Source organism: Hypomesus transpacificus, chromosome 18, assembly GCF_021917145.1.
Source record: "Hypomesus transpacificus isolate Combined female chromosome 18, fHypTra1, whole genome shotgun sequence".
Classification (NCBI taxonomy): domain Eukaryota; kingdom Metazoa; phylum Chordata; class Actinopteri; order Osmeriformes; family Osmeridae; genus Hypomesus; species Hypomesus transpacificus.
In genome coordinates, this window is record NC_061077.1 from 11,483,185 (window position 1) to 11,510,313 (window position 27,129).

The window sequence follows — 27,129 nt, forward strand, 5'->3', positions numbered from 1 at the left end:
TAAAACATTTGTATTGAAGACGTAACATATATAGAATTTTGGATTTTTTATTGATGCAGATATGCTCTAATAAGCTCTGCGTGACCTTTAACCTCTGCTTGCTGGACAGACCTTCCCAATGCTCACGGGGTGGCGGTGGACTGGGTGTCCAGGAACTTGTTCTGGACCAGCTACGATGCCAACAAGAAGCAGATCAACGTTGCCCGACTGGATGGGTCCTTTAAGAACGCAGTCATCCAGGGCCTGGACAAACCCCACTGTCTGGTGCTGCACCCTATACTGGGGTCAGTTAGATGTGCACACGCACCCATACCTAGATGTGCACACACACTCATACCTACACACACACGCACAATCACAATCCATTCACTGTGGGGAGACCCCATTGTCACGTATACAGATGGAATGGATTTGACCTTTGCTGACCCCCTGTTTGTGCTCCAGGAAGCTGTACTGGACAGACGGCGACAACATCAGCATGGCCAACATGGACGGCAGCGACCACACTGTGTTGTTCACCAAGCAGAAGGGGCCTGTGGGTAAGTGAGCACCCTCACCTGATGGCACCTTGATGAGGGCTGATAGCTGGACTGTATACGGTCTGACTGTACTGTAGATCAAACCTCCATCCAATGAGGTAACACTTCAACCTTGAACTTGAGTATTTGTATGGCCCAGTTACAATATATACAACACATTATATTTGACTGTATAATATAGCCATCAACTGACCCACACGGCCTGTGTGAGTCTGCCCACAACCTCAGTTTAGATCAACTCAGCTCCCTCCCTCCCCCCCTCCCTCCCTCCCCCTCTTCCTCCCCCAGGCCTGTCCATCGACTATCACAGCGAGCAGCTGTACTGGATCAGCTCAGGGAACAGCACCATCAACCGCTGCAGGCTGGACGGCTCTGAGCTGGAGGTCATAGAGGGGGTCAAGGGCAAGCTGACCAAGGCTACAGCACTGGCCATCATGGGTATGGACACAGACAGGCCTGGCTTGGGTCTAGTCTACCTGGATTGGTGTTTATGTCCTTATTCTAGATTTCTTGGTTGTACATTAATACCACACACTGACAAAATATCCGTTTATACAGAAAGGTTTATTGTCTGTCAGTTCGTCAGTACAATCGACAGAATATTGTATTTAAGGCTAGTTCATTTGATATGCAATTCCAAGGGTTTTGTTTCCCGGTGTGTAGGGGACAAGTTATGGTGGGCGGACCAGGGCACAGACCAGATAGGAACCTGTGATAAGAGTGATGGGGGAAACTGGAAGGTGTTACGTAATAACACGTCCCCCATGATGCACATGAGGATCTACAACGAGACTATTCAGACTGGTATGGAGAAAACATCATATTAAGACCAAACAATAAACATTTGATTAAAAAAAAAAAGTTCAAAATGCAACATTCAATTCACTGTCCTGTCCAATGTAGTCAAATGTATTCTATTGGCATTTTTAGTAAATACATCCCCTTTCCTATCTTTTCGGTCAGACCATGGCTCAGTTCATGGTCCTTGTTATTAACACTGCGTGTGTGTTCAGGAGGGATCAACCTGTGCAGTAAGGCCAACGGGGACTGTTCCCAGCTGTGCCTCCCCACCTCCCGCACCACCCGGGCCTGCATGTGCACCGCAGGCTATAGCCTCCGGAGTGGACAGCAGTCCTGCGAGGGTAGGACACACTCACACACACTCTCACACACACACACACACTCGCACGCACACACACACACACTCGCCTACACAAGGAGAAGTTTGCCCTGTTCATGCACGGACGCTCTCACACACGCAGTGGACTCGCTGCTCAAACGACTGGTCGTGAACAAGGAGCCGGTGTGTGTATCTGTGTGTGTGTGTGTGTGTGTATCTGTGTGTGTGTGTGTATCTGTGTGTGTGTGCAGGCATGGGCTCCTTCCTGCTCTACTCTGTTCATGAGGGCATCCGAGGAATCCCCCTGGACCCCTCCGACAAGTCTGACGCCCTGGTGCCCGTCTCTGGCACCTCGCTGGCAGTGGGCATCGACTTCCACGCTGGTGAGTGGCACCACAACCAGACTAAGGGTTGGCGTCGTGGACCGACATCATTCGGAGATACTTACATGTAGTCGTCATTTTTTGGGTTTGCGTCGCGTTTGACGGCTTTTTCGAGTGAGGTGCTGGAGTTGGGTTGTTAAGACTGTCGAGTCCATGTTAAGGCTGTGTGTTGTGTTCCTGTAGAGAACGACACCATCTACTGGGTGGACATGGGCCTGAGTACCATCAGCAGGGCCAAGAGAGACCAGACGTGGAGGGAGGACGTGGTCACCAATGGGATAGGCAGGGTGGAGGGCATCACTGTGGACTGGATAGCAGGTCAGGACCCTCTACACTCTACACTATATATACACACAAACACCTACTATACTCCAACACACTCTCACACCCACACACACACTACACACACACACACCTACTCTACACTAACACACACACACATCCATCCATGCTAATGTTTGCTGTGCTCTCCCAGGGAACATCTACTGGACGGACCAGGGCTTTGACGTGATCGAGGTGGCCAGACTGAACGGCTCCTTCCGCTACGTGGTGATCTCCCAGGGCCTGGACAAGCCCCGCGCCATCACCGTCCACCCAGAGAAAGGGTCTGTTCTAACACCCATCCCTTCATAGCTAATCAAGGGCACCCAGAGTATTTGACTGTATTTTAAATAGTACTTGTTCCACAGCCATAGTTTTTGTTTATAGTACTTACTGGTCATCTCTGTGTGTGTGTGTGTGTGTGTGTGTGCAGGTACCTGTTCTGGACAGAATGGGGTCTGTACCCTCGTATTGAGCGTTCTCGTCTGGACGGTTCCCAGAGGATGGTTCTCGCCAACACCAACATCCACTGGCCCAACGGCATCTCCATCGACTACCAGGTCTGGACACGCACACACACATACACACACACACACCCTGTCCACTAGATACTTGCTCATCATGGATAATCATTAACTGAAGCGATTTTCAAGTAAAAACTTTTTCCTTTAAATCTGATAGTGAGGAAGGTAGTAGTTATTGTGTGTGTGTTTGCAGGAGGGCCTGCTGTACTGGTGCGATGCTCGTACAGACAGGATCGAGCGCATCAACCTGGAGACGGGAGAGAACAGGGAGCTGGTGCTGGTGAACAACAACATGGACATGTTTGCTGTGTCTGTCTTTGAGGGCTACATCTACTGGAGCGACAGGTCACATATTTAACCATACACATCCTCTCTCTCTCTCTCTCTCTCTCTCTCTCTCTCTCTCTCTCTCTCTCTCTCTCTCTCTGTGTGTGTGTTTTGGAGTGTACTGGTGCACTGCAAACATGCAACAAAAATATATATATGTATGTGTAAACATATTCGTTTTGAGCTTGATTTTGCTTAAAATGAGTACATTTGGCTGCCAGTGCAGTAAGAAAATGTCACGTCATAAGATTTCTTAAAACATTTAAAGTAACTGACTTAAATTAAGGTACCAGATAAGCCATTTATACTAGAAACAAGTCAAAATAGATTAAAAAACCCACTATGATTATCAGATGTAGACTGCTCACTGCTGTGAGGGGGGCTGTGTGTGTGAGCAGGACTCACGCCAACGGCTCCATCAAGCGAGGCAGCAAGGACAACGCCACCGACTCGGTCTACCTCAGGACGGGCATTGGAGTGCAGCTGAAGGACATCAAGGTCTTTAACAGGGACAGGCAGCAAGGTGGGACCATGCGCACGCACACAGGCCCCACACACACAGGCCCCACGCACACAGGCCCCACGCACACAGGCCCCAAGCACACAGGCCCCACGCACACAGGCCCCACGCACACAGGCCCCACGCACACAGGCCCCACGCACACAGGCCCCACGCACACAGGCCCCAAGCACACAGGCCCCACGCACACAGGCCCCACGCACACAGGCCCCACGCACACAGGCCCCACGCACACAGGCCCCACACACACAGGCCCCACGCACACAGGCCACATGCACACAGGCCCCACGCACACAGGCCCCAAGCACACAGGCCCCACGCACACAGGCCCCACGCACACAGGCCCCACGCACACAGGCCCCACACACACAGGCCCCACGCACACAGGCCACATGCACACAGGCCCCACGCACACAGGCCCCACGCACACAGGCCCCACACACACAGGCCCCACGCACACAGGCCACATGCACACAGGCCCCACGCACACAGGCCCCAAGCACACAGGCCCCACGCACACAGGCCCCACGCACACAGGCCCCACGCACACAGGCCCCACACACACAGGCCCCACGCACACAGGCCACATGCACACAGGCCCCACGCACACAGGCCCCACGCACACAGGCCCCACACACACAGGCCCCACGCACACAGGCCACATGCACACAGGCCCCACGCACACAGGCCACATGCACACAGGCCCCACGCACACAGGCCACATGCACACAGGCCCCACGCACACAGGCCACATGCACACAGGCCCCACGCACACAGGCCCCACGCACACAGGCCCCACACACACAGGCCCCACGCACACAGGCCACATGCACACAGGCCCCACGCACACAGGCCACATGCACACAGGCCCCACGCACACCACAGCACTTACTGGCCCCTTCACACTCCTAGTGGACCGGGCCCACGTGTGTGCGAGGGAGGGACATGCGCGTGCACACGTGCACACCTCATATCCTTACGTTGCGAGTACACTGTATGCTCAAGTGTGTCTACCCCCCCCTCCCGCTCCAGGCACCAACATCTGCAAGGACAACAACGGGGGCTGTGAGCAGCTGTGTCTCTACCGCGGCAACGGCGAGCGCACGTGTGCCTGCGCGCACGGCATGCTGGCGGAGAACAACAGCAGTTGCCGCGACTACGACGGCTACCTGCTGTACTCGGAGCGCACCATCCTCAAGAGCATCCACCTGTCGGACGAGACCAACAAGAACGCACCAATCAAGCCCTTCGAGGACCCGGAGCACATGAAGAACGTCATCGCCCTCACCTTCGACTACCACGGGGGAGGAGGGAAGGGGGCCAATCGGATCTTCTTCAGCGACATCCACTTCGGGAACATCCAGTCCATGAACGACGACGGCTCAGACCGCAAGATTGTGGTGGAGAGTAAGTGCTAGTCGTTGGTCGACTATCTTTTAATTTGATTTCATCCTCTCCCCCCCCCCCCCCCCCCACAATCGTTTTATCTTTTTACCTATTTACATCTCTGTTTTCTAATCTTACTCACATACACACACACACACACACACATACACACACCACTTCCCCAAGCTGTGTGTACGAGAGTCATCTCTGTCTCCACTCATCCCCAGTTTGTAAAGTCATGCTGTCATTCATGTTGACAGCACAGAGGCCCTGGAGGGTCCTGCTGTGAAGAGCACACAGCACGAGCCGCTCGGCCAGGCGCTGCTAGAAACACACACACACACACACACACATCTGCATTCACACGAGCACAAACACACTGCACACAAGCACACTTGTAGTCTGTCACTTGGATTTTCCGTCGTATGAACTATTCAACAGCAAACTCTACTTGACTTCCACATAAACAGTCATTGGAAAAAAGAACGTTTTTCCAATGAAAGTTGAATTGGAAAAGAAATGAAAGATCAGCTTCTGATATGAAAAAATCATAGAAAGTGCAACAGCCGAGACAGTTGATTTGATGGTTTTTATGATTGTTGACACAGAAAATCCTGAATTTATTCCGCATCAACAATGTACTTTATGAATGGTGCAAAAATAGTTATTTCACATGCCTAAATGCCTGGTGATGGAGAGATGAGTGTGCACAGCCCGTAGGTGGCAGTGCCTACAAGGTGCTCAGCGGTGAGCCTTAGTTCCGCTGAGTGTTCCATGGTCGTGTTCCACGGTCGTGTTCCACGCTGCCCCTACAGTCAGGGCTGCCCTCTGTCAGAGGGCGTGTCCAGCTCCACAGAGTTGAAAGGCTGCACCATATCCCTGCCCATCACGACAGGACATCCAATCAGCAAACGCCTACACCCCACCCACCGGCCGCGTCCCAGCTCCACCAGATCCTGCCGGAACTTCTGGGACATGAACACATAGAGCACCGGGTTGACCACCGTGGACGACGATGCCAGCAGCCGCACGAAGATAGCCAGGGACCTGTAGCCGGCGTTGCCGCTGATGGTGCCTCCTATGAAGGAGAACATGAGGGCGTAGGAGGGAAGCCAGCAGAGGGTGAAGACCACCACCAGCAGGGCGGAGGTGTGGGTCACCTGCCTCTGGTAGCGCTCCAGCTGGGGCGCGCGGCCCAGCCGCCGGGTGCGGCGCAGGAAGCAGAAGATCCGGGCGTACATGAGCACGATGACGCCCAGCGGGAGGGCGAAGGCGAACAGGAAGAGGGCGGTGCCGTACACCAGCTGGCTCAGGTCGGACAGGAAGGCGAAGCAGTGCAGCGCCGCCGTCGTGCTGACCGTGCGGAAGGCGTACTGCGGCGCCGCCAGCGCCGCGGCCGGAGCCCACAGCAGCGCCGCGGTCAGCTTGAGGCGCCGGTGCATCCGCGAGCGGAAAGCCCACGTGGGGTGGACCACCGTGAGGTAGCGCGTGACCGCCAACGTGGCCAGCGTGTAGACGGAGGCGGACGAGCAGGCCACGCCCAGGAAGCTGACCAGCTTGCAGAGGAAGCCGCCGAACGGCCAGGAGCCCAGGACGATGGCGGCCGTGTGGAAGGGCAGGCAGAGCAGGAGGAGCAGGTCGGCCGCGCTCAGGGCCACCAGCAGGGTGTCGGTCCCTTGGGCCACCAGCCCGCCTCTCCTCCGCCGCCTTCCCGCCATGACGACGATGACCAGGGAGTGACCCAGCAGCCCCGTGAGCAGGATGACGCTGTCCAGCATGGGCACCACGGTGGTCAACAGGGTGGCCAACGTCCCCTCGTCAGTCCCGTTGCCCCACTTTTGGGAGCTAGCGTTCCCCAAACTGACCCCCATAAGGTCTCTCACAGTGGCACACTGAGACACACCTCCACCCTACTGCCTCACACTCATCCCTCTCTCCACCAATCACGCTGACAGATCAGAGGCAGAGGCGACGTTCATGATGACATGCTAAATGGGCAGTCGGTGTCTCTCTGGTCAGCTATCACATCTGCTTGTGGTCTTTCCTTCACACGAACATGTGATTAGTTCTGCTTGTTTGTTATTGTGTTGCCCGTTCAGGGTTTGTTGTTATTTTGATGTACAATTATTTGCACGCGTTTTCATTGATTTATAGTCCAGGCAAATCTTATTTGGGAAGTACAGCAAGTTTCCCTTCCAAAGATTGAAAATGAAAAGAAAGATCTGTGGAAACGTCCTCAGAACACAAGCTTTAAGAGTAGTCCATCTCTAAAATGAAGCTTGGGAACATCGTCTATTCCGTCAAGAGAAAGAAGTTTGGGGTGGAAAAAAAAAAAAAACAAATGTCAGTCCAGCCCTGGCACTGAGCTTGTATTGATTTCTTGAAACCAAGCAACCCTGGACAATGTCATCGTGGCGATCGCTAGTGTCTCCGCAATTCCACATTAAAAGCAGTCAATGCTACTTGATGCTAAGTGCTCCCAGCGCCGCTGTGGTCGTTGGTCATTTAGTGGCTCTTCACCAGCTGGCCAGCCCCAGACTCCACTGGCCGGGCGAGGCTGAACGATGAGGACGGAGACGGGGAGGGAGAACAGGGAGGGGGGGGCAGAGGAGGATGAGGTAACACGCTCATTGCTCTGTTGTCAGTGAGGCGATGTCGTCGCAGCATTGCAGGCCCACCCTTGTTTACACAGGGTGATGAAGCGGCGATGAAGCGGTGATGGAGGGAGGTGATGGAGGGAGGTGATGGAGGGAGGTGGGGGCGTGGTCTTAAGCCATTTTAAACCTCTACTTCTCCCCATTACTGTCCGAGGTCATTGTTTGTGTGGTAAATTATAGCGTAGTATATGTGTAATCTAGGAGTACCTGAGTTACTTAATGGTACTGTAATGGGAACGTTTTGTATTGTGGCTGTATGTATACATGACCAAAATGGGTCTGAATGCACATTATGGTATAGATTGCAACCTTTCACCACCCACAAGCAATTATTGACTTTGAAACTTTGGCAAACATTCACATGGAGTGACCAGGGGTTTTATTAGTGAGCAATTGTGGGTCATAAACAGATCCTCTGAGAAGTGACGCAAGTCCACTGAAGCTAAACCCTGAAGGAGCCGAGAGACTGTGGGGTCGAGGGAACTTTACCATGTGGGGTGGCCAAAGGATACTGCAAGCTGTAGAATACTGAAAATGGGTCACGCTGATCGAATATAGGGGATGTGTGTGTGTGTGTGTGTGCTTGTGTGCGTGTGTGGAGACTGCTTCACACTAACAAGCTTAGCTCTCTCCTGACGTGTTCAGCCCACCAGGACCCTAAGGTGACCCAAGTAGCTCCAGTGGACGCTTTTGTTGTGTGTTTCTTCTGGAAATAACAAGTCACTACGAATCAGAGGGTCCACGGGGAGCAGGACTGTGTGTGAGAGCAGCCAAGCGTGAACCAACCGGATGGTGTCCACTAAACCAACTCCAGAAACAGCAGGCCTGCAAAGACCTAACTCTATTACACAATCGCCCCCCTCCAACTCTGTTATTCACCCCCCCCCCCCCCCCCCAAAAAAAGTATTTTAATTAGTTTGTCCTTCTCTCTGTTTCTTTTTGTGTTCGCTCTCTCTTTTTCCGGTACCTTCCCGCTCTCCCTAACCACGACCCTCTCCCTCACGGCGCCTCATCGCCCTGGAGCTGATACGGGCCGACAGGGCCATATAAGAGCGTTTCCCAGTGCCATTTAGACGTCGCTCTGGGTTAACCATGCGTGCAGCCTGTTCCATCTTTAAAGATGATTTACTATTACCGTGAGAAGTAGCCCTGCAGTGCCCGGCAACAAGGAACCTTCTTTCATTGGCTGACAGGCCTGCTGAAGGCTTCTCTGTGGGTGACTTTTCCTCAGGCTTTTTCCCCTGACCAGACTCCTCCCTCTGAGACACCAAGTCAGAGCAGTAACAGAAAGGTCAGACTCTGCTGATATCAAGGCAGTAATGGGTAGAGAGATATCAAGGCAGTAATGGGTAGAGAGACAAGATCACAATTGGTTACGGAGAATAGTTTACGCTAAATATCGCAACTGAAAAGGGGGAGATCATATTCTAGTGGCTTTGGCTCCTCCAGGGCCTTCGACAGCACAGCCAGTCTCTCCTCTAGAGTCTGTAGGATGATAACGTCACCAACACCTATGCTAACTCCTCCCCCCTCCGTCTCTCTCCCTCCCTCTCGCTCTCTCTCTCTCTCCTTCTCCTTCTCTCTCCCTCCCTCTCTCTCCCCCCCAGACGTGGGCTCTGTGGAGGGGCTGGCCTACCACCGGGGCTGGGACACCCTGTACTGGACCAGCTTCACCACCTCCACCATCACCTGCCACACGGTGGACCAGAGCCGCACCGCGGCCTACGACCGCCACACCGTGGTCACCATGTCCGAGAACGACCACCCCCGCGCCTTCGTTCTGGACGAGTGTCAGGAGTAAGAGGAACCAGCCTCCTCAAGTCCTGTGTGGCATTAAAGGGCCCCAGGACACTGGTGTCACGATGCTAGTGTGACATACAGTCAGGGAACTTTTTTTTCTGCTTTGTTTCCGTGCATTCTAACTCCTTGATCCCCGTTGTGGTTTGATCCTCTGCAGCCTGATGTTCTGGACTAACTGGAACGACCACTCTCCCAGCATCATGCGGGCGTCTCTCAACGGCGCCAACATGCTGGTCATCATCGGCAGTGACATCAAAACCCCCAACGGTCTGGCCATCGACCACCGAGCCGAGAAGCTCTACTTCTGTGACGCCACGTTGGACAAGATTGAGCGCTGCGAGTACGACGGCAGCAGCCGCTACGTGAGTTGTCACATCAGCTGCTCGGGAGACCCGCGTGACCAGAGTTGACTTGACTCGGTTTGACGTCGTTGACAGAATGGGATGAAATTGACCTCGTTGGTAGACGTGATATGATAGGACAGCGTGTGTATGTAGCTCATGCAGTCCACGGCTGGAGATGACATCAGACCAGTGTGGATAGTTGAATCTGGTCCTGCACCCTTAACTTAAGGCCCAACTGAACTTTTCTCCAGGTGGTGTTGATGAATGAGCCTGTGCATCCGTTTGGCTTGGCCCTGTATGGGGATTACATCTTCTGGACCGATTGGATCAGGAGAGCTGTCTTCAGGGCTGACAAGTTCACCGGGGGAGACATGAAGGTGCTGCGCGCCGACATCCCCCAGCAGCCAATGGGAATCATCGCCGTGGCGAACGACACCAACAGATGTAAGTGGTCAGGCATCGTTACGTCAGGACGATTTCAGACATTTGATGCTAACGTTCTCCTCAGACACTCCCAACTCTAAACGCTTGGCCCTGCCTGGGCTCTCATGTTGGGCAGGTGAGTTCTCTCCATGCCTGGCCAACAACGGCGGGTGTCAGGACCTGTGTCTGCTCAGGTCGGACGGACGGGTCAAATGCAGTTGCCGTGGAAACCGGCAACTCCTGGACGACAACACGTGCTCAGGTGAGTGGTTGGAGCCGTGTGACCTCGTCGCGACAGGATCCTCCGTGACTCAACTCCCTGCTTGAAATGAAAACTCGTACCAATATTGTGTTGTATAACTTTTGCTAACTGACGTTATTTGCTCGTCAGCTCTGAACATGTCGTGCAGCAGTGTGGATGACTTTGAATGTGGTAATGGGGAGTGTATCAGCTACAGTCTGACCTGTGACGGCATGGCCCATTGCAAGGACAAGTCGGACGAAAAACAGTCCTACTGCTGTGAGTTCTCACACGCTGTGAATGACTTTCATTGTCATTTAACACTCTCGTATTGATTTGGTTCCCTCGAGTTTAGAAACCTGCTTATTTCCCTACTGTATCACTGTGGGTTACAGCCAATCGCCTGTGTAAGAAAGGCTACAGACGCTGCATTAATGGACGCTGCATCCGACACCAGTTCTGGTGTGACGGCACGGACGACTGTGGAGACCACTCAGATGAGCTGCCCTGCAACAGTGAGTCTGTGTGTCTGTGTGTCTGTGTGTGTTTGTCTGTGTGTTTGTCTGTCTGTATGTCTGTGTGTGTGTCTGTATGTGTTTGTCTTTGTGTGTTGTCTGGTAACATTGGAACTACCAACCTGCTGGCCCTGACTGTTTATTTCTTCTTGCTCACATGACCTCTTAACGCGCTCGCGTTCCGCCCCAGTGACCCTCTGCAAAGCGGGAGAGTTCCAGTGCAAAGACGGCAGCTGCATCTTCAACTCCAGCCGCTGCGACCAGGTGGTCCACTGCGAGGACGCCAGTGACGAGATTAACTGCTGTAAGTCCCCCCCCCCCCCCCCCCCCCCCCCAAGCGCTCCAATCGAGCAATGGAACGTTTGCAGCGAGCGTAAGGTTCCTTTCCGCTTTTCACTAACCCCTCACTCTGTGTGTCTCTGTCTCTCTCTCTGTCTCTCTCTCTCTGTCTATGTCTCTCTCTCTCTCCCCTCCCTCCCTCAGTGCCGACCAACTGCTCGCGTTTCTTCCGCCTGGGGGTGAAGGGAGCCACGTTCCAGAGCTGTGAGAGGACCACCCTGTGCTACCTGCCGTCCTGGGTGTGTGACGGCACCAACGACTGTGGGGACTTCTCGGATGAGATGAACTGCCCAGGTCAGTCCACCATTTTCAGGGAGACTGATGTGTATTTTCTCCCGTCAGTAGGAAAAAAAACGGCAATATGAGATGGAATTGTATTTAAGAAATGCAACTTCATTTCTTCTTCTTCTTTCGTTATACTTGAAATGAGTGTAAGACGCTGAGATTGAGGGTGTGTGTCTGCTGTCTCCCGTCAGACAAGAGGAAGCTGAAGTGTCCCCTGAACTACTTCTCCTGCCCCAGCGGCCGCTGCATCCCGATGAGTTGGACGTGCGACAAGGACAACGACTGTGAGAACGGCGAGGACGAGTCCCACTGCGGTCAGTCGCCCTCTCCTAGCCAAGAGGAGGTTTTGTTGAAGGATATCTCTGTTTCTACACCGTTTCGTGAAGTCCTGTTGTCTCATGTGTTGTCGACGTCCTCTTTGCAGACCAGTTCTGTTCGCCCACCCAGTTTGAGTGTGCCAACCACAACTGCATCCACGGCCTCTGGGTGTGCGATGGGACGGACGACTGCGGGGACAATTCTGACGAGGGCAGCAACTGCTGTGAGTGACCAGCGCCAGTGATGCTTCGAAGGAACCTGTACTCTGTTTACAATCTGTACTGTACAGCTTTTATGTCGTTCAACATATTCCCCTCGCTCGGTGTCGTACACAGCAAAATATTTGTCATGCGAAAGTGTAAATTAAACGATGCAATTCCCGAGTGAATCGTATGGCAGGGTATCATGGAGCCGAGTTTCAGCTCTGGACCTCTTTGTCTGCTTTCAAAGGGAGTTGTTTGACCTTTTGTACGCTGTATGTGTGCTAGTGTCTAAGACGTGCAGTCCGGAGGTGTTCCAGTGCCCTGGCTCCCACGTGTGTGTGCCCCAGCACTGGAAGTGTGACGGGGACAAGGACTGCCCAGATGGGGCTGACGAGAACGTCAAGGCTGGCTGTGGTGAGACTGACACACACACACGCACACACCACCTCTCTTCATTATTACCACGCTACATGACTGCTACCTCTGCAGGCTATTGTAGACGGGCATCCCAATGCCCAAGGAACACTCCCCCCCTCTTACCCCATCTCCCTTGCTTCTCCTCTTTTCCTCCTCCCTCATTCAGTGTACAACAACACCTGCGACGAGAACGAGTTCATGTGTCAGAACAGAGACTGCATCCCCAAACACTTTGTCTGTGACCATGATGTCGACTGTACCGACGGCACGGACGAGTCTCCTGAGTGTGGTGAGTGAGTGTGTGTGTGGAACCAGCCTCATAGCATGGAGAGCTAACTCTATGTTCAGAGCAACACTTTACACCGAGGTTACATTCGGTGCCACCATGTGCCTATGGCAATACCTATATCAAAAACATCGCTATGAACATCCATACGTCATCAAATGGTGTTTCGTGTTAGGATTATGGCTACCGTTCGGGATGAAGTTGAGGTAGATGGTGTGAGGGCTTGATGGATGTTTTAAAGGGGCAGTTGAAGGTTGTATTTAAATAAGGTCAATGTTAACATCCACTTTAAAGCCTATCCTTCCCCAGACCATGTTTCACTTGGACTGACTTAGACTACATTTTGGTTTAGCAGTACAACTACTTAGCTGTTACATGGCCCAATGTAACAGCATTCCCCACTTTAACCCTGCTCTGCTGTGTGTAGAGTACGTCACCTGTGGGCCGGAGGAGTTCCGCTGTGCTAACGGACGCTGCCTCAACCAGAAGATCTGGGAGTGTGACGGAGAGGTGGACTGCCAGGACCGCTCCGACGAGGCCCCCAAGAACCCCAACTGCCTGGACACAGGTGAGTGTGTGTGTGAGTGTGTACGTGTGTGTGTGTGTGTACATGTGTGTGTGTGTGAGTGTGTGTGTACGTGTGTGTGTGTGTGTGTGAGCGTGTATCTGTTTGTGTGAGTATGTATCCGTTTGTGTGAGTGTGTATCTGTGTGTGAGCGTGTATCTGTGTGTGTGAGCGTGTATCTGTGTGTGAGTGTTTATCTGTGTGTGAGTGTTTATCTGTGTGTGAGTGTGTATCTGTGTGTGAGTGTGTATCTGTGTGTGTGAGAGTGTATCTGTGTGTGAGTGTATCGGGTACGCTCCTTTCGGTGTGTTTTTGTGGAAACCTTCCAAAGTGAACAAAACGCCTCGCCACCTATTACTCCCTCCCTGCTGATGTGGCTGAATGTCAACGCTTCCTGTCCGCCCTGCTTCACAGAGAGGAAGTGCAACGAGTCGGCCTACGCGTGCCGCAACGGCAAGTGTCTGAACGAGACGCTGCTGTGCGACCGCAACGACGACTGCGGCGACGGCTCCGACGAGCTCAACTGCTTCATCAACGAGTGTCTGAACAGCAAGCTGAGCGGCTGCTCCCAGCTCTGCGACGACCTCAAGATCGGCTTCAAGGTCAGCGTGCGCGCCGTCCTGCGCTAAGCCACGCCCCTCGCCCGATGGGTTACATTTACGCATTTAGCAGATGCTTTTATCCAAAACAACTTCCAAAAGAGAGCTTTACAGAAGTGCACAGGTCACTGATCATAACAACGCGATAGCCCCAAACATTGCGGGCAGCCAAAACACGAAGCATACGTTGTGAAAACGAAATAAGTCCCAAAGGGAGGAACCATAAGAGCATTTAGTTAAACAAGATACAATTAAACAACATAAACCTAAAAAAGTGCAAGGGTGTACCTGCGGAACACAAGCAACTAAAATATATTACACAGCAAGTACAATCGTTTTAAGTCAGTTACAACTAACCGACAAGAGCAACAAGTCTCTCAAAAAGAGTCATTGTGATCCTGGAGGAAACAGCAGGTCCAGACAAACATTGTACAACGGCACAGGAATGTTTGTCTGGGTCTGATGTTTCCTCCAGGATCACAATGACTCTTATTGAGAGACTTGTTGCTCTTGGAAGACTAGGCTGAACACGGGACAGGGAAGGTGTGTGTGTGTGTGTGTTGACACCCCGTCTTGTGTCCCGGGGGGTCCTCGCAGTGCAGGTGTCACCCCGGCTTCCGTCTGAAGAGGGACGGGAAGACGTGTGTGGACGTGGACGAGTGCACCAGCAGCTACCCCTGCACCCAGCGCTGCATCAACACGCACGGCAGCTTCCACTGCCTCTGCGTGGAGGGCTTCCAGCTCAGCCCCCACGACCCCACCATCTGCAAGTCCACCTCCGGTGAGACCTGCGTGCGTGTGGTGGGAGGGCTGGACGGTGTGGTCGGGCTTTTGCAGGTATATTGTGTGTGTGTGTCCCAGTCTAACGTGTGTCTGCCGTGGGTCCTCTCCTAGAGGAGGAGCCCTACCTCATCTTTGCCAACCGTTACTACCTGAGGAAGCTCAACCTGGACGGCACCAACTACACCCTGATCAAACAGGTTAGACACACACCCTCCATCTCCATGGGAGCAGCAGCACCAACCACGCCTTTTGGGAATGGCTGTACTCACCTGTAGGTGTGTGTGTGTGTGTGTGTGTGTGTGTGTGTGTGTGCGTGTGTGTGGATGTGTATTTCAGGGTCTGAACAATGCAGTAGCCCTGGACTTTCACTATGCAGAGCAGATGATCTACTGGACGGACGTCACCACTCAGGGGAGCATGATCCGCCGCATGCACATGAACGGCAGCAACGTCGAGGTAATTTGGCCCCGGTCACCCTTCCCCACCTGCGGGTCTGACTGCAGTCTGTTGTTCGCTGTTCTGTGATTGGATAGCTTCGCGCGTCACTCTACGGTCTGGTAAAATAGATGCACTTTTTTTTCTTGTGTGATTGGCTGTGGGTCAGGTGCTTCACCGGACCTCCCTCAGTAACCCAGACGGGGTGGCTGTGGACTGGGTGGGCGGGAACCTGTACTGGTGTGACAAGGGGCGGGACACCATCGAGGTGTCCAAGCTGAACGGAGCCTACAGGACCGTGCTGGTCAACAGCGGGCTGAAGGAGCCCAGGGCTGTGGCGGTGGACATACGACACGGGTAGGAAACAGCACCCAGGCTGCCCCTCATACACACCGTCCCTGTGACCGAAGCCTGACTGATGGAACCACTGTAGTTTCGCTGAGGACTGGATGTGAAAGCCCAGATGAGGACTGCTTCGTGTGTTGTTGTATTATAGGACTGAATAGTCACCGTACCATAGTGTGTTACTGTGTCATATGTCTGCATAGCAACCATGCTGCTCTAACCTGTCTGCTAGGGAGGGGTTATAGTAGCATAGGACTGTATGGCGTAGCATTGGTTCCCCTGGCAGGAAGGGATGACTGGAAAGATGTGTGGGGGAAAAAATTGATTCACATTTGAATCCCGATTCAGTCTTCTAGTGATTCACATTCACACAAAATCGATTTTTAAGCGATTTGTGACCCCCACGAATCGATTCGAATCGTGAGTTACCAAAAGATTTCCCACCCCTTAACGTGCATCATATCCTGTATAGCGACTGTATAGCATGCCAGGCGTTCAGCTCGGTGGTGCAGTATGTCGTGGGTGATGAGTGTGTCTGTTCCAGGTACCTGTACTGGTCTGACTGGGGCGACAGCCCTCACATCGGGAGGGTCGGGATGGACGGCAGCAACCGCAGCGTGATCGTGGAGGACAAGATCACCTGGCCCAACGGCCTCACGCTCGACTTCATCAACGACCGCATCTACTGGGCCGACGCTCGGGAAGACTACATCCAGTTTGCCAGCCTGGACGGAACCAACAGACACACGGGTAACACACACACACACACTGTGCACACGCACACACACGCTGTGCACACGCATACAGTACATACATGGCATGCGCTTATACAATGTGCGTGCCACGTGCATGTGCGTTCACTTGTGTGTAAATCGAAAAATATACAGGCGCATAAATGACCCCCCCCCCCCCACTCACTCACACACACACACACACACACACACACTGAACCGGCTGATGAGAGAGAGGACTTACTGCTCCATTTAAAATAGAGTACGTCAGCAGTTATGTAAAACGCACTGAACCGGACAAACACACACACACCCATCCAACCGGACACACACACTTACCCAAACACACACACACCAACATACACACACACACACTGGTACGGGCGCTGCAGACAGAGCAGAGTGGGTGCAGCAGAGTGTTGTAGACCCCCAGAGGACCAGGACTCTGAATGGAGACGATTGTTGTGAGCCGCGGGCGCCCAGGCCTGCACCATGACTGGCCGACAGGCGGCCTTGTTGGAGAGCCCGGCACAATAGTTGATATTGTCAGTCGACCAGGCGTGCAGAAGAATGCCCGAGCGGGAGGGAGCTCTGCCAAAGCCCCGGATGGACAGCACATCTCACCCAGAGTGCACCCTGGGAACTAGCTTTAGACCATGTCGCTGGTGTTTTCCTTGATCCAAGTGGATGGATGATTCGGTAAAAGGCGACATAATGGCAACAAAAAAGAGAGAATGTTCTTTTAGTAAAGACTGGGCTAGGACACATACCTGGGTGAGGCCGATAGAAGGGGATACTGAAATAATGTTTTGCTGTCAATGTAAAAGCAGCTTTTCTATTTCACATGGAGGAGAATAGGACCCCAAAAAAAGACGTGTTATGTTACATTGAGATGTAATGGTGTTTTCTGGAAGGAACTAAAGAACAAATTATAATACAAATGTTTTTATTAAGTTAGATCGACATTATATAACAGTTTCAGGTTGTGTTTTAATGTTGGTAACATGTCCCACACAAACGTAGTAATGGTGTGTACATTTGGTGTGTTCGATGGTGGTCACCCTAACGCACACACACACACTAATGCAGTCGTGTCTGTTTGTGGAGCGAGATACCATGTTGGAGTTCAGATAAGACTGGTTTAATGGGATGTTGATCTAACTGGCCTTCCATCTCTGCCCCAGCCTCATATTACAACACTGCTAATGCTGCCTCAGTTTGGGCATATTTACTGTTTTCCACAATACTATGATTGTCTCTATTGCGGTACGAAACTACTTATGATGTGTGTGTTTTTTTGTGTACACTTGCTTGTGTGTGTGCACTGTACACCACAGTGTGTGTTTTGACCCTGTTGGGTGAAAGCTACTGTGCTTTTAGAGGTGTGTGTCCATAACAGCATGTTCCTGACACACACACATAACTAAACACACACACACACACAGTGCAAACACAAGAAGCATAATGATAGGAAAACTCTGTGATTAGTGTGCTAAACCCCAATGAAGCGTGACATAATGTCCAGGACAGCCAGGTCTCTGTCATGGCTGTGGTGAATGCTGGTGTCACTGTTTGATGTTTGGTACTATCCGTCTCGAGATTTAAGGTTCCCAAAAATATTTCCTTTTCCTTTTGTTGACACTGGTCGAAAATAGATGTTTGTCTTTGGCTTTTCATTATGTCAGATGAATGTGTCTTAATCTGGCCGTGTGTGTGTTTGTGTGTGTGTGTGTGTCCCCACAGTTCTAACCCAGGACATCCCCCACATCTTTGCCATGACGCTGTTTGAGGAGTACCTCTACTGGACAGACTGGGAGACCAAGTCCATCAACAGAGCGCACAAGACCCTGGGCACCAAGAAGACCCAGCTCATCACCACCCTGCACAGGCCCATGGACATCCACATCTACCACCCCTCCCGCCAGCCTGAGGGTAACACACACACACACACACACGCCTCATCTACCATCCCAGAGTTAGGTACTAAACTCTCTTGCCAAATAATTTCTTTCTAATATCCTCTGGCTCATCCTCTTCCTCCTCCAGTCCGGGACCACCCGTGCCAGACCAACAACGGGGGCTGCAGTAACCTGTGTCTGCTGTCCCCCGGGGGAGGGCACAAGTGCGCCTGTCCCACCAACTTCTACCTGGCCCACAACGGGCGCACCTGCATGTCCAACTGCACCGCCAGCCAGGTGAGCAGCAGAGCTCCCTGTGCCCATGGGATCATGTGACCATGTGGTCAGCTGACAGGATCTAGGCTGTGTTTAATTCGGCTCAAGAGTTGCCGCCTGTGGAACTGTTCCCCTGGTGTCTGGACAGTGGGTGAAGGACTGGAAGCACGCCACAGGGTCTGTTAGGACTCGTCCCCAGTCTGTTCATGATATAGATGACACCTGTAGGACTTGTGTTGCTGGGTAAGAGCTCTCTGTCTGACAGCTGAGGGCCTCTTGTCGTGCACGGCGGGAGCTTTTGCTTGCTGTTTGATCAAGTGCTCGTGTCTGGGGATCATCTGGTGACAGCTGACAGGCTGTCTAGAGAGCTCCTTAGCGCCTACCTGCTACTGTCTGACCTGTCTGTCTGTCTGTCTGTCTGTCTGTCTGTCTGTCTGTCTCTCTCTCTCTCTCTCTCTCTCTCTCTCTCTCTCTCTCTCTCTCTCTGTCTCTCTCTCTCTCTCTCCCTATTCTTGCTTTCCAGTTTGTGTGTGAGAACGACAAGTGCATCCCCTTCTGGTGGAAGTGTGACACCGAGGACGATTGTGGGGACCGTTCAGACGAGCCTGCTGAATGCCGTAAGTGTGTGTGTGTGTGTGTGAGGGGGGGGTGGGGTGAAGGGCTCAATAATGACGGGAGAAACTTGGCATGTTAAGAGGCCGCAGGTTGGTGTGACAGACGGAGAGTGACTTCCTGTCCCCTCTTCCTCCTCAGCGGCCTTCAAGTGTCGTCCGGGTCAGTTCCAGTGTGGCACGGGCATCTGCACCAACCCGGCCTACATCTGTGACGGGGACAATGACTGCCAGGACAACTCTGACGAGGCCAACTGCGGTACGGCAGCCATTTCTGTCTCTGTCCCTGACACGTCGTCTCTGTCGCACGCACACTTCCTGTCTCTCTTTTTCACACACACACACACACACACACACACATTGCTCATCTCCCCTCTCTTCCCAAATTGTGTATTAGTATTATGTCCTCTTTTACATTGCTCAGTCTCTGACCTGTCTGACTGTCTGTGTCTGTCTGTCTATCAATCTGTCGGCCTGTCTGTCTGTCTGTGTCCTGCTCCACAGACATCCATGTGTGTCTGCCCAGCCAGTTCAAGTGCTCCCACCCCAGTCGCTGCATCCCAGGGATCTTCCGCTGCAACGGCCAGGACAACTGTGGAGAGGGGGAGGACGAGAAGGACTGTCGTGAGTTTCCTCTGCCTGTCTGTCCTTCTCCCCCTTGGAGGTCCTTGTCTGCTTCTGCCGTGTCCTGACACTGACGTCTCTCCACCTCTCCTTCCTGCCCCCCCCCCAGCGGAGGTCACCTGTGCTCCCACCCAGTTCCAGTGTGCCATCACCAAGCGCTGCATCCCCCGCGTGTGGGTGTGCGACCGCGACAACGACTGCGTCGACGGCTCGGACGAGCCGGCCAACTGCAGTACGTCACCTCTTCACCCCCCCTTCCCTTTGTTCCCCTGCTGTCTACCTCCTCCTCTCCCCCTCTTCCTCCTCTCCCCCTCTTCCTCCTCTCCCCCTCCCCCTCCTCTCCCCCTCTTCCTCCTCTCCCCCTCTTCCTCCTCTCCCCCTCTTCCTCCTCTCCCCCTCTTCCTCCTCTCCCCCTCTTCCTCCTCTCCCCCTCCCCCTCCTCTCCCCTACCCTGTCTTGATCACCTCCACCTCTTGCTTCTCCTGCTCCTACCGTGTGTGATGTTCTCCAGTGTGTGTGGTTCCACAGTGTGTGTGGTTCCACAGTGTGTCACACCCTCACCCCCTCCTCCGCCCCCCCCCCCCCCCCCCTGCAGCTCAGATGACGTGTGGTGTGGATGAGTTCCGCTGTAAGGACTCTGGCCGCTGCATCCCCGCTCGCTGGAGGTGCGACGGCGAGGACGACTGTGGCGACTCATCAGACGAGCCCAAAGAGGAGTGCGGTGAGTGTGCCGTTTCCTAGGCAACAAGGATTTGGCAGACAGGCACAGGAGGAGAGCATCTCTAGGTCACACCCTCGAGACCGTGACCCTGTTTTGTGTGATTGTTCTTATTCAGGCGTGATGGTTGTGGAAGGTCATAGCGCAATGTTTGCTTTGTATTGGTACAAAGCACTGTTGACTTTCTGAGCTTGTCTATTCCCTGTGCGCTGAGTCATGGGACAGACTTGATGTGGTGTGGCTGCTGTGTGTGTGCAGATGAGAGGATGTGCGAGCCCTACCAGTTCAGATGCAAGAACAACCGCTGTGTGCCTGGCCGCTGGCAGTGTGACTACGACAACGACTGTGGGGACAACTCTGATGAAGACAACTGCAGTAGGTGTCCCTGACACACACACACACACACTCTCTTTGTCCAAGGTGAGACGTGTTTTCTTCAAGTGTTTTACACAGGAAGGTTGTCTGTTATTCAGTATGTAATGCCCTTACTGTGCTAAGACATTCGGCCAACTCAGCGAGTGGTCCTTATGGTTTGTTAGTTGTTGCGTCACTGACTTAGTCCATGGCTCCTGAACCATGTCGCTCTGATCCAGCATGCTTGCGCGTGGCGAGGCCTGTGCTTCTCGGCACAGCTCGTACCAATCCACACACAGTCCACATTCCACCTTGACACCAGCATCTCACCTCATCTGTTGTCTGTTTCATTTCACCCACTGTCCCCACACGGCCTCTTCCAGAGGTAGGTGTCTCCACTCTCAGCCCTCCTCCTCCTCCTCCTCCCCCCCTCCCCCGACCTGCCTCATGTTCCCCATCCCCATTGCATCCCACTCTGTCCCAACCCCACCCTGGTCATTTATACCCCGAAAGGAATCTGCTACCACAGCTGGGACAGGTCAAAGACCCAGGCTCCAGATCGACATTTCCAAAATGTTTTAAGGAATGTTAATCGTAGTTGGCATTCAAACACCTTTTTCAAAGATTACCTTCATTAGTCATCATGTGTAGATGTGTTTTAAGATCCAGATGATTGAGCAAAAATCCTTTTACAAACAGACTTTTACTTCCTGATCCAATCAGTCAGTTCAAAGTGGGTTTGTGTAGGTTGTGAACCAGAGAACGTCTGGATGGTTTGGACTCCCACGTTGCCCTGGCTCAGAGAGCCCCTCTTCAGCCTCCCTCCTGCATGTCCGTCCCACCGCTCATGTGCTCTCCCTAGTTCAGTGTCGCGTCTCAGCTGTTGGAAAGCAGTTCTCCTCGAGGCTGTACCAGTTGACCAGGCCTGACTGGAGACTTCTCTCTCCCTCTCCAGCTCCTCGCCAGTGTTCGGAGAGCGAGTTTGCCTGCACCAACGGTCGCTGCATCGCTGGGAGGTGGAAGTGCGATGGCGACCATGACTGCGCCGACGGATCTGATGAGGTACTGGAAGCTAGTGACTTAACTGATCCTCCGTGATCTCTGGTACACTGAAGTGTGCGACCTCCAGGTGGAATCCTGTTATTTGAGGTCACACTTTAGATTCCAGACTAGTGAGACGTTTTGCGGCGAGCTTTTCCAAATCAGTTTGAATTGATAGGATAGGATGCATGTGGGCCTGGATTATTCACTGGGATTTAAACCCCGATGCTTTATGGAATATTCCGTGATGACGGTGTTTGTGCTCGCGTCCTCAGCATGGCTGTGACCTGAAGTGTGACAGTGACCAGTTCCAGTGTAAGAACGGACACTGCATTCCCATCCGCTGGCGATGCGACGCCGACGCCGACTGCATGGACGGCAGCGACGAGGAGAAGTGCAACAGCACTGGTGAGTGTGCGAGGACGTTTATGCTCATCCCGACGTGCGTTTGGTGCGTGTGTGTTCCGCAGGCAAACGCACCCAATAATGGACATGCGTCGTAAATATCGTAACTCCTTGTCCTGCTCATTGTCGGATACGCTTTCAGAACGTGTCAGTAGCTAGGCTGTAACGGTTCCCCTCTCCCCCCTGTGGCAGCTGCGCGACACTGCCCCCTGGATGAGTTCCAGTGTAACAACTCCCTGTGTAAGCCCCTGGCCTGGAAGTGTGACGGAGAGGACGACTGTGGAGACAACTCTGATGAGAGCCCCGAGGAATGCAGTGAGTACACCACACACACACACACACCACACCCACACCACACCTCTCCACACACACACATCTAGGTCCCAAAGCCTGTTCTGACCTGTTGCTATCTCCTATCTGCCACTCCCACAGGGAACTTCCAGTGCCCTACCACCAGGCATTTGCGTTGCCACAACGACCGCGTGTGTCTGCGGGTGTCCACACAGTGCGATGGTGTTGACAACTGTGGGGACAACTCGGATGAACTGAACTGCCGTGAGTTGTGGGAACCAGCTGCCCTGACCTCCCCTCAATCTATCTCTGCTCAAGGGATTGTTGTGAAATGTACTGTAGCTGTTGTGTGTGTGTGTGGGTGTGTGTGTAACCAAACTTACAACCGTTTGATATGTGTGTGTGTGCTCCCAGAAGTCCCCCCGGCTGTTCCCTCATGTGAGAAGGACGAGTTCCTGTGTAACAACGGCAGGTGCATCAGCTCCAACCTGCGCTGCAACTTCTTCAACGACTGCGAGGACTACGGCTCTGACGAGATCAGCTGCAAGACAGGTGCGAGTCTCCACTTGAAGCAGAACTCAGGTCTTTCACCGCGCTAACTGAAAACATAGTGAATCAACGTGATCCCAGTCAAAGGTGTGGATTTGTTGTCGTGCTAGGAACTCCTTACAATCAAGAATCTTCATTGATGCTTCATTGAAGTTCCGTGTGGTACTATGTGGTACTTTAGTCTCAACCGAACCAATCCCTTAAATGAAGAAAACTGTTAGCACAGAAGTGCGCTTACCATACATTCTAATGCTCAGTGTTTGGAAAACAACATAGAAACTTAAACCGTAATGGATTCAACCCCACCACATATACCGGTAGCTATTTCATGACACATGGTGGTCAGTAATCCCTTCACCATTGATGTGACAGCAACACACAGCAAACTGTGCTTGATGACAACCCCAGCTAACGCTCCCTAATGGCTGTGTGTCGACGTGCAGACACCAAGCTGAACGACTGCAGGAGTAACAGGACCCTGTGTGGAGACGGAGACGAGGCCTACTGCGTCACCAACGGGACCGACTCCTTCTGCTCCTGCAAGCCAGGCTTCCAGAAGACTGGACACAACACCTGCCAAGGTAGGAGGCCACGCCCTGGGAGCCCATGTCTGTCCAAGTTCTGTCCCCTCTGGATTCTCTGTCAGGAGATGCACGTGCTGCTCTGATCTAAGGAGCTCCTTTCCGTCATGTAGAACACGCCAGAAGAGGACAAGTCTGTGTTCACTTATCTCCTAACCGCCCTGTCACTGTTTCCTAACCTGTCCTTTTCCTGACCCGTCTCAGATAAGAATGAGTGTCAGCAGTTTGGAATTTGCTCCCACATCTGCAACAACACCAAGGGCTCCTACAAATGCAGCTGCAGCAAGTACTTCTCCAGGATCAACGACACCTGCAAGGCAGACAGTAAGGGCACGGTTCTCAAACGGCTCATTTAGCCAGGATGCCAAAGGCCAAGAACTTGTCAAATAAACAAATGTGTTTGTGTTGTGTTATAATTGAACCAACTACTTACATATTTCCATGCGTATCCCCCCCTCCTCTCCCAGGCCTCAACAGCAGCAGACAGGTGCTGTACATCGCCGACGACAACGAGATCCGCAGCCTGGACCCCGGCATGCCCAACTGGCGCTACGAGCAGACGTTCCAGGGCGACGCCAACGTGCGCATCGACGCCATGGACCTGCACGTCAAGACCAACCGCGTCTTCTGGACCAACTGGCACACGGGGCGCATCTCCTACCACGAGCTGCCCGGAGGCTCCGCCCCCTCCGGCCCCTCCGGCCCCTCCTCCAACTCGCACCGGCACCGGCGCCAGAGCGAGGGCGGGGTCACCACGCTGGAGGTGAGGCTCGGCACGCCCACGTCACGCGCCAGGGGGCGTCGGTTTGTGTTCTCATGTGGGCGGGGCTTCTTTGGACTTAACTGAGGATGCTACCTCTAAATATGATTTTCTTAATAAGGGGGGGGGGGGATTTGTTGTTTTCAAAAAGTATAATGAAACCTACACCCCTGTTACACACACAAAAACATGACACATATTCTCAGGAAGAATAAATATATTTAAAAAAAGGTTTTGCACCCGAGATGACAAGACCGTTCAATTCCTGTCCCAAACGAACTCCAGCCAGTGACTGTCTCCACACTCCGTCAGATCCCAGAGCTGAAGATGCCTCGTGGCATAGCTGTGGACTGGGTGGCCGGGAACCTGTACTGGACCGACTCTGGACGGGACGTGATCGAAGTGGCCCAGATATCAGGCCACAATCGGAAGACCCTCATCTCTGGCATGATCGATGAGCCCTATGCCATCGTGGTGGACCCACAGAGAGGGTGAGAGACCACCCAGGACAGGGAAGATGTCATAAGAAATCCCCAGTTACTAGTTCTACTTCCTCTTTGAGTAGTACTCCTGTTTTCCTGTTTTCTTGAGGTAGTACAGGATCTAGCATAATTGTGTTCCTTAAAGTGCTCTTCTTCAGAGCTGCTGTTACGGCCAGACCTGTGATTGATGAAAAGGAAGGATGCCCTTTCAGTGTTCACATGAGGCCGGTGTCACGTGCAGCTGTTTTGACCGTGTGTGTCTGTGCTCCCAGGACCATGTATTGGGCAGACTGGGGTAACCACCCGAAGATTGAGACAGCAGCCATGGATGGAACCCTGAGACAGACCCTGGTCCACGAGAACATCCAGTGGCCCACAGGTCCGTGTTAGCGTTAGCCTAGCATCTCGCCTTATACTCCACTGTAGCCTAGCATAGGGTTATAGCATTGTGGGATTGATAGTAGTTCAGTTGTTTGATGGTCTACCTGGCATCTGTCCTCTTGTCTGCAGGTCTGGCGGTGGACTACTTCAGCGAGCGTCTGTACTGGGCCGACGCTAAGCTCTCCGTGATCGGCAGTGTGCGTCTCAACGGCTCAGACCCGGTCATCGCCGTCACCAACCTCAAAAACAGTTCCGTTCCCTTTTTCGACTCCTAGATAACCTCGAGCTTTTCATCGGGATTCAGCTTTACAGACGACACTAATTCAATTCTTTCCTTCAGTAGAAAATATGACCGACAGCAGTGCTAACGGTATGACATTTCCCTCCTCTCTCCCGACCAGACCTCCTCCATCCTTTCAGCATAGACATCTTTGAGGACTACATATATGGGGTCACCTATATCAACAATGTGGTGTTCCGGGTCAACAAGTTTGGCAAGGGCTCCGTTGAGAACCTGACCACTGGCATCAACCACGCCACAGACATAGTGCTCTACCACCGCTACAAACAGCCTGAGGGTGAGATCTACCATCTGACTACATCACAGGTCACCCACTTGTTCCCCATACAGGCCTGGCTCCCCAGCCATCATAGACCAAGCCTAGTCTGAAACCAAGAACACATGCCCTTAGAGATTTACTGACCATCAAAATGAATGGTCAAAACGTTTTTATGTGTTGCTTCGTCTGTGTGCTGATTGGTTGTTCCCTCTCTGTGTGGTGTCAGTGACCAACCCATGTGACAGGAAGAAGTGTGAGTGGCTGTGTCTGCTGAGTCCCAGCGGGCCGGTCTGCACCTGCCCCAACGACAGAGTGGCTAACAACGGCACCTGCGTGGAGAGACCGTCTCCCACACAGTCTCCATTCTGTGAGCACACACGCACACACACACACACTAGATGAGGTACTGTACACCGTGTATACCCACAAAACAACAGTTGCTTCTGCATGTGAAGGTCTCCATAGAAATACAAACTGTACTCTGTCATTAACTCCTCCTCCAGCCCTAACTCTCTCCCTCCCCCCCTCCCTCCCTCCCCCAGCCCCGCCCGTGGCGACGTGCACTGTCCAGTGTCAGAACGGGGGCACCTGCTACTTCAACGCCCGGCAGCAGGCCAAGTGTCGCTGCCAGCCCACCTACAGTGGGGAGAGGTGTGAGGTGAACCAGTGCAGGGACTACTGCCACAACGGGGGCACCTGCACCGCCTCACCCACAGGTAGCGGACCACAGCGTGCACACACACAAGGACACACACATATACATACACACACTCATAAAGCAACCAACAAGCAAACAAACATACCTGAACAGTAACATAAACACACACACAGACCACGGTGTATTGGAAAAGAGAGCAGCCCTTCAGTCGAGCAACTCTGAACATATACTGAAAGTACTTTTTAAAATACCTCACAACAGGAGTACGTGTATATATCTGGGCTCATCAGGGTGTAGACAAACGTCACACTCCTCCCTGAGAGTACTAACCTCGCTCCCCTCCTGGTCGCAGGTTCGCCTACCTGTCGCTGTCTGAAGGGCTTCACTGGCCCCCACTGTAACCAGCAGACCTGCCAGGACTACTGCCACAATGGAGGCAACTGCTCCGTCAACCAGGGGAACCAGCCCGCCTGCCGCTGCCCACCCGGGTTCCTGGGGGACCAGTGTCAGTTCAGTGAGTGTCTGCCCTCCCTA

The 27,129-nt window shown here is 53.0% G+C and overlaps 2 protein-coding genes across 2 annotated transcripts in view; one reads left to right on the top strand and one right to left on the bottom strand.

Annotated features, from left to right (window-relative positions):
- The window catches only part of lrp1ab (low density lipoprotein receptor-related protein 1Ab), a 79,402-nt gene that overhangs the window by 47,645 nt on the left and 4,628 nt on the right, over positions 1-27,129 (top strand). The window contains exons 29-82 of the mRNA XM_047039379.1: positions 110-284; positions 445-539; positions 828-977; positions 1,203-1,343; positions 1,553-1,681; positions 1,911-2,042; positions 2,226-2,360; positions 2,518-2,647; positions 2,797-2,923; positions 3,081-3,232; positions 3,613-3,737; positions 4,767-5,141; positions 9,385-9,574; positions 9,735-9,939; positions 10,173-10,365; positions 10,481-10,606; positions 10,736-10,864; positions 10,981-11,100; positions 11,291-11,404; positions 11,584-11,733; positions 11,916-12,038; positions 12,149-12,265; positions 12,531-12,659; positions 12,829-12,951; positions 13,376-13,516; positions 13,928-14,115; positions 14,710-14,893; positions 15,007-15,092; positions 15,232-15,351; positions 15,500-15,687; positions 16,220-16,425; positions 18,150-18,338; positions 18,453-18,601; positions 19,104-19,197; positions 19,334-19,450; positions 19,696-19,815; positions 19,925-20,047; positions 20,411-20,536; positions 20,792-20,908; positions 21,843-21,949; positions 22,204-22,336; positions 22,526-22,648; positions 22,766-22,888; positions 23,042-23,176; positions 23,617-23,754; positions 23,959-24,078; positions 24,222-24,517; positions 24,827-25,005; positions 25,269-25,375; positions 25,507-25,626; positions 25,779-25,955; positions 26,164-26,304; positions 26,480-26,653; positions 26,948-27,109. Of these exons, the coding sequence (XP_046895335.1) occupies positions 110-284; positions 445-539; positions 828-977; positions 1,203-1,343; positions 1,553-1,681; positions 1,911-2,042; positions 2,226-2,360; positions 2,518-2,647; positions 2,797-2,923; positions 3,081-3,232; positions 3,613-3,737; positions 4,767-5,141; positions 9,385-9,574; positions 9,735-9,939; positions 10,173-10,365; positions 10,481-10,606; positions 10,736-10,864; positions 10,981-11,100; positions 11,291-11,404; positions 11,584-11,733; positions 11,916-12,038; positions 12,149-12,265; positions 12,531-12,659; positions 12,829-12,951; positions 13,376-13,516; positions 13,928-14,115; positions 14,710-14,893; positions 15,007-15,092; positions 15,232-15,351; positions 15,500-15,687; positions 16,220-16,425; positions 18,150-18,338; positions 18,453-18,601; positions 19,104-19,197; positions 19,334-19,450; positions 19,696-19,815; positions 19,925-20,047; positions 20,411-20,536; positions 20,792-20,908; positions 21,843-21,949; positions 22,204-22,336; positions 22,526-22,648; positions 22,766-22,888; positions 23,042-23,176; positions 23,617-23,754; positions 23,959-24,078; positions 24,222-24,517; positions 24,827-25,005; positions 25,269-25,375; positions 25,507-25,626; positions 25,779-25,955; positions 26,164-26,304; positions 26,480-26,653; positions 26,948-27,109 (7,968 nt within the window). The remainder of the gene's footprint in view (positions 1-109; positions 285-444; positions 540-827; positions 978-1,202; positions 1,344-1,552; positions 1,682-1,910; positions 2,043-2,225; positions 2,361-2,517; positions 2,648-2,796; positions 2,924-3,080; positions 3,233-3,612; positions 3,738-4,766; positions 5,142-9,384; positions 9,575-9,734; positions 9,940-10,172; positions 10,366-10,480; positions 10,607-10,735; positions 10,865-10,980; positions 11,101-11,290; positions 11,405-11,583; positions 11,734-11,915; positions 12,039-12,148; positions 12,266-12,530; positions 12,660-12,828; positions 12,952-13,375; positions 13,517-13,927; positions 14,116-14,709; positions 14,894-15,006; positions 15,093-15,231; positions 15,352-15,499; positions 15,688-16,219; positions 16,426-18,149; positions 18,339-18,452; positions 18,602-19,103; positions 19,198-19,333; positions 19,451-19,695; positions 19,816-19,924; positions 20,048-20,410; positions 20,537-20,791; positions 20,909-21,842; positions 21,950-22,203; positions 22,337-22,525; positions 22,649-22,765; positions 22,889-23,041; positions 23,177-23,616; positions 23,755-23,958; positions 24,079-24,221; positions 24,518-24,826; positions 25,006-25,268; positions 25,376-25,506; positions 25,627-25,778; positions 25,956-26,163; positions 26,305-26,479; positions 26,654-26,947; positions 27,110-27,129) is intronic.
- Positions 5,230-7,680, bottom strand: LOC124481029 (delta-type opioid receptor-like). The gene has a single exon (XM_047040787.1). The coding sequence runs from the start codon at positions 6,989-6,991 to the stop codon at positions 5,936-5,938; it is 1,056 nt and encodes a 351-aa protein (XP_046896743.1). The 5' UTR covers positions 6,992-7,680; the 3' UTR covers positions 5,230-5,935.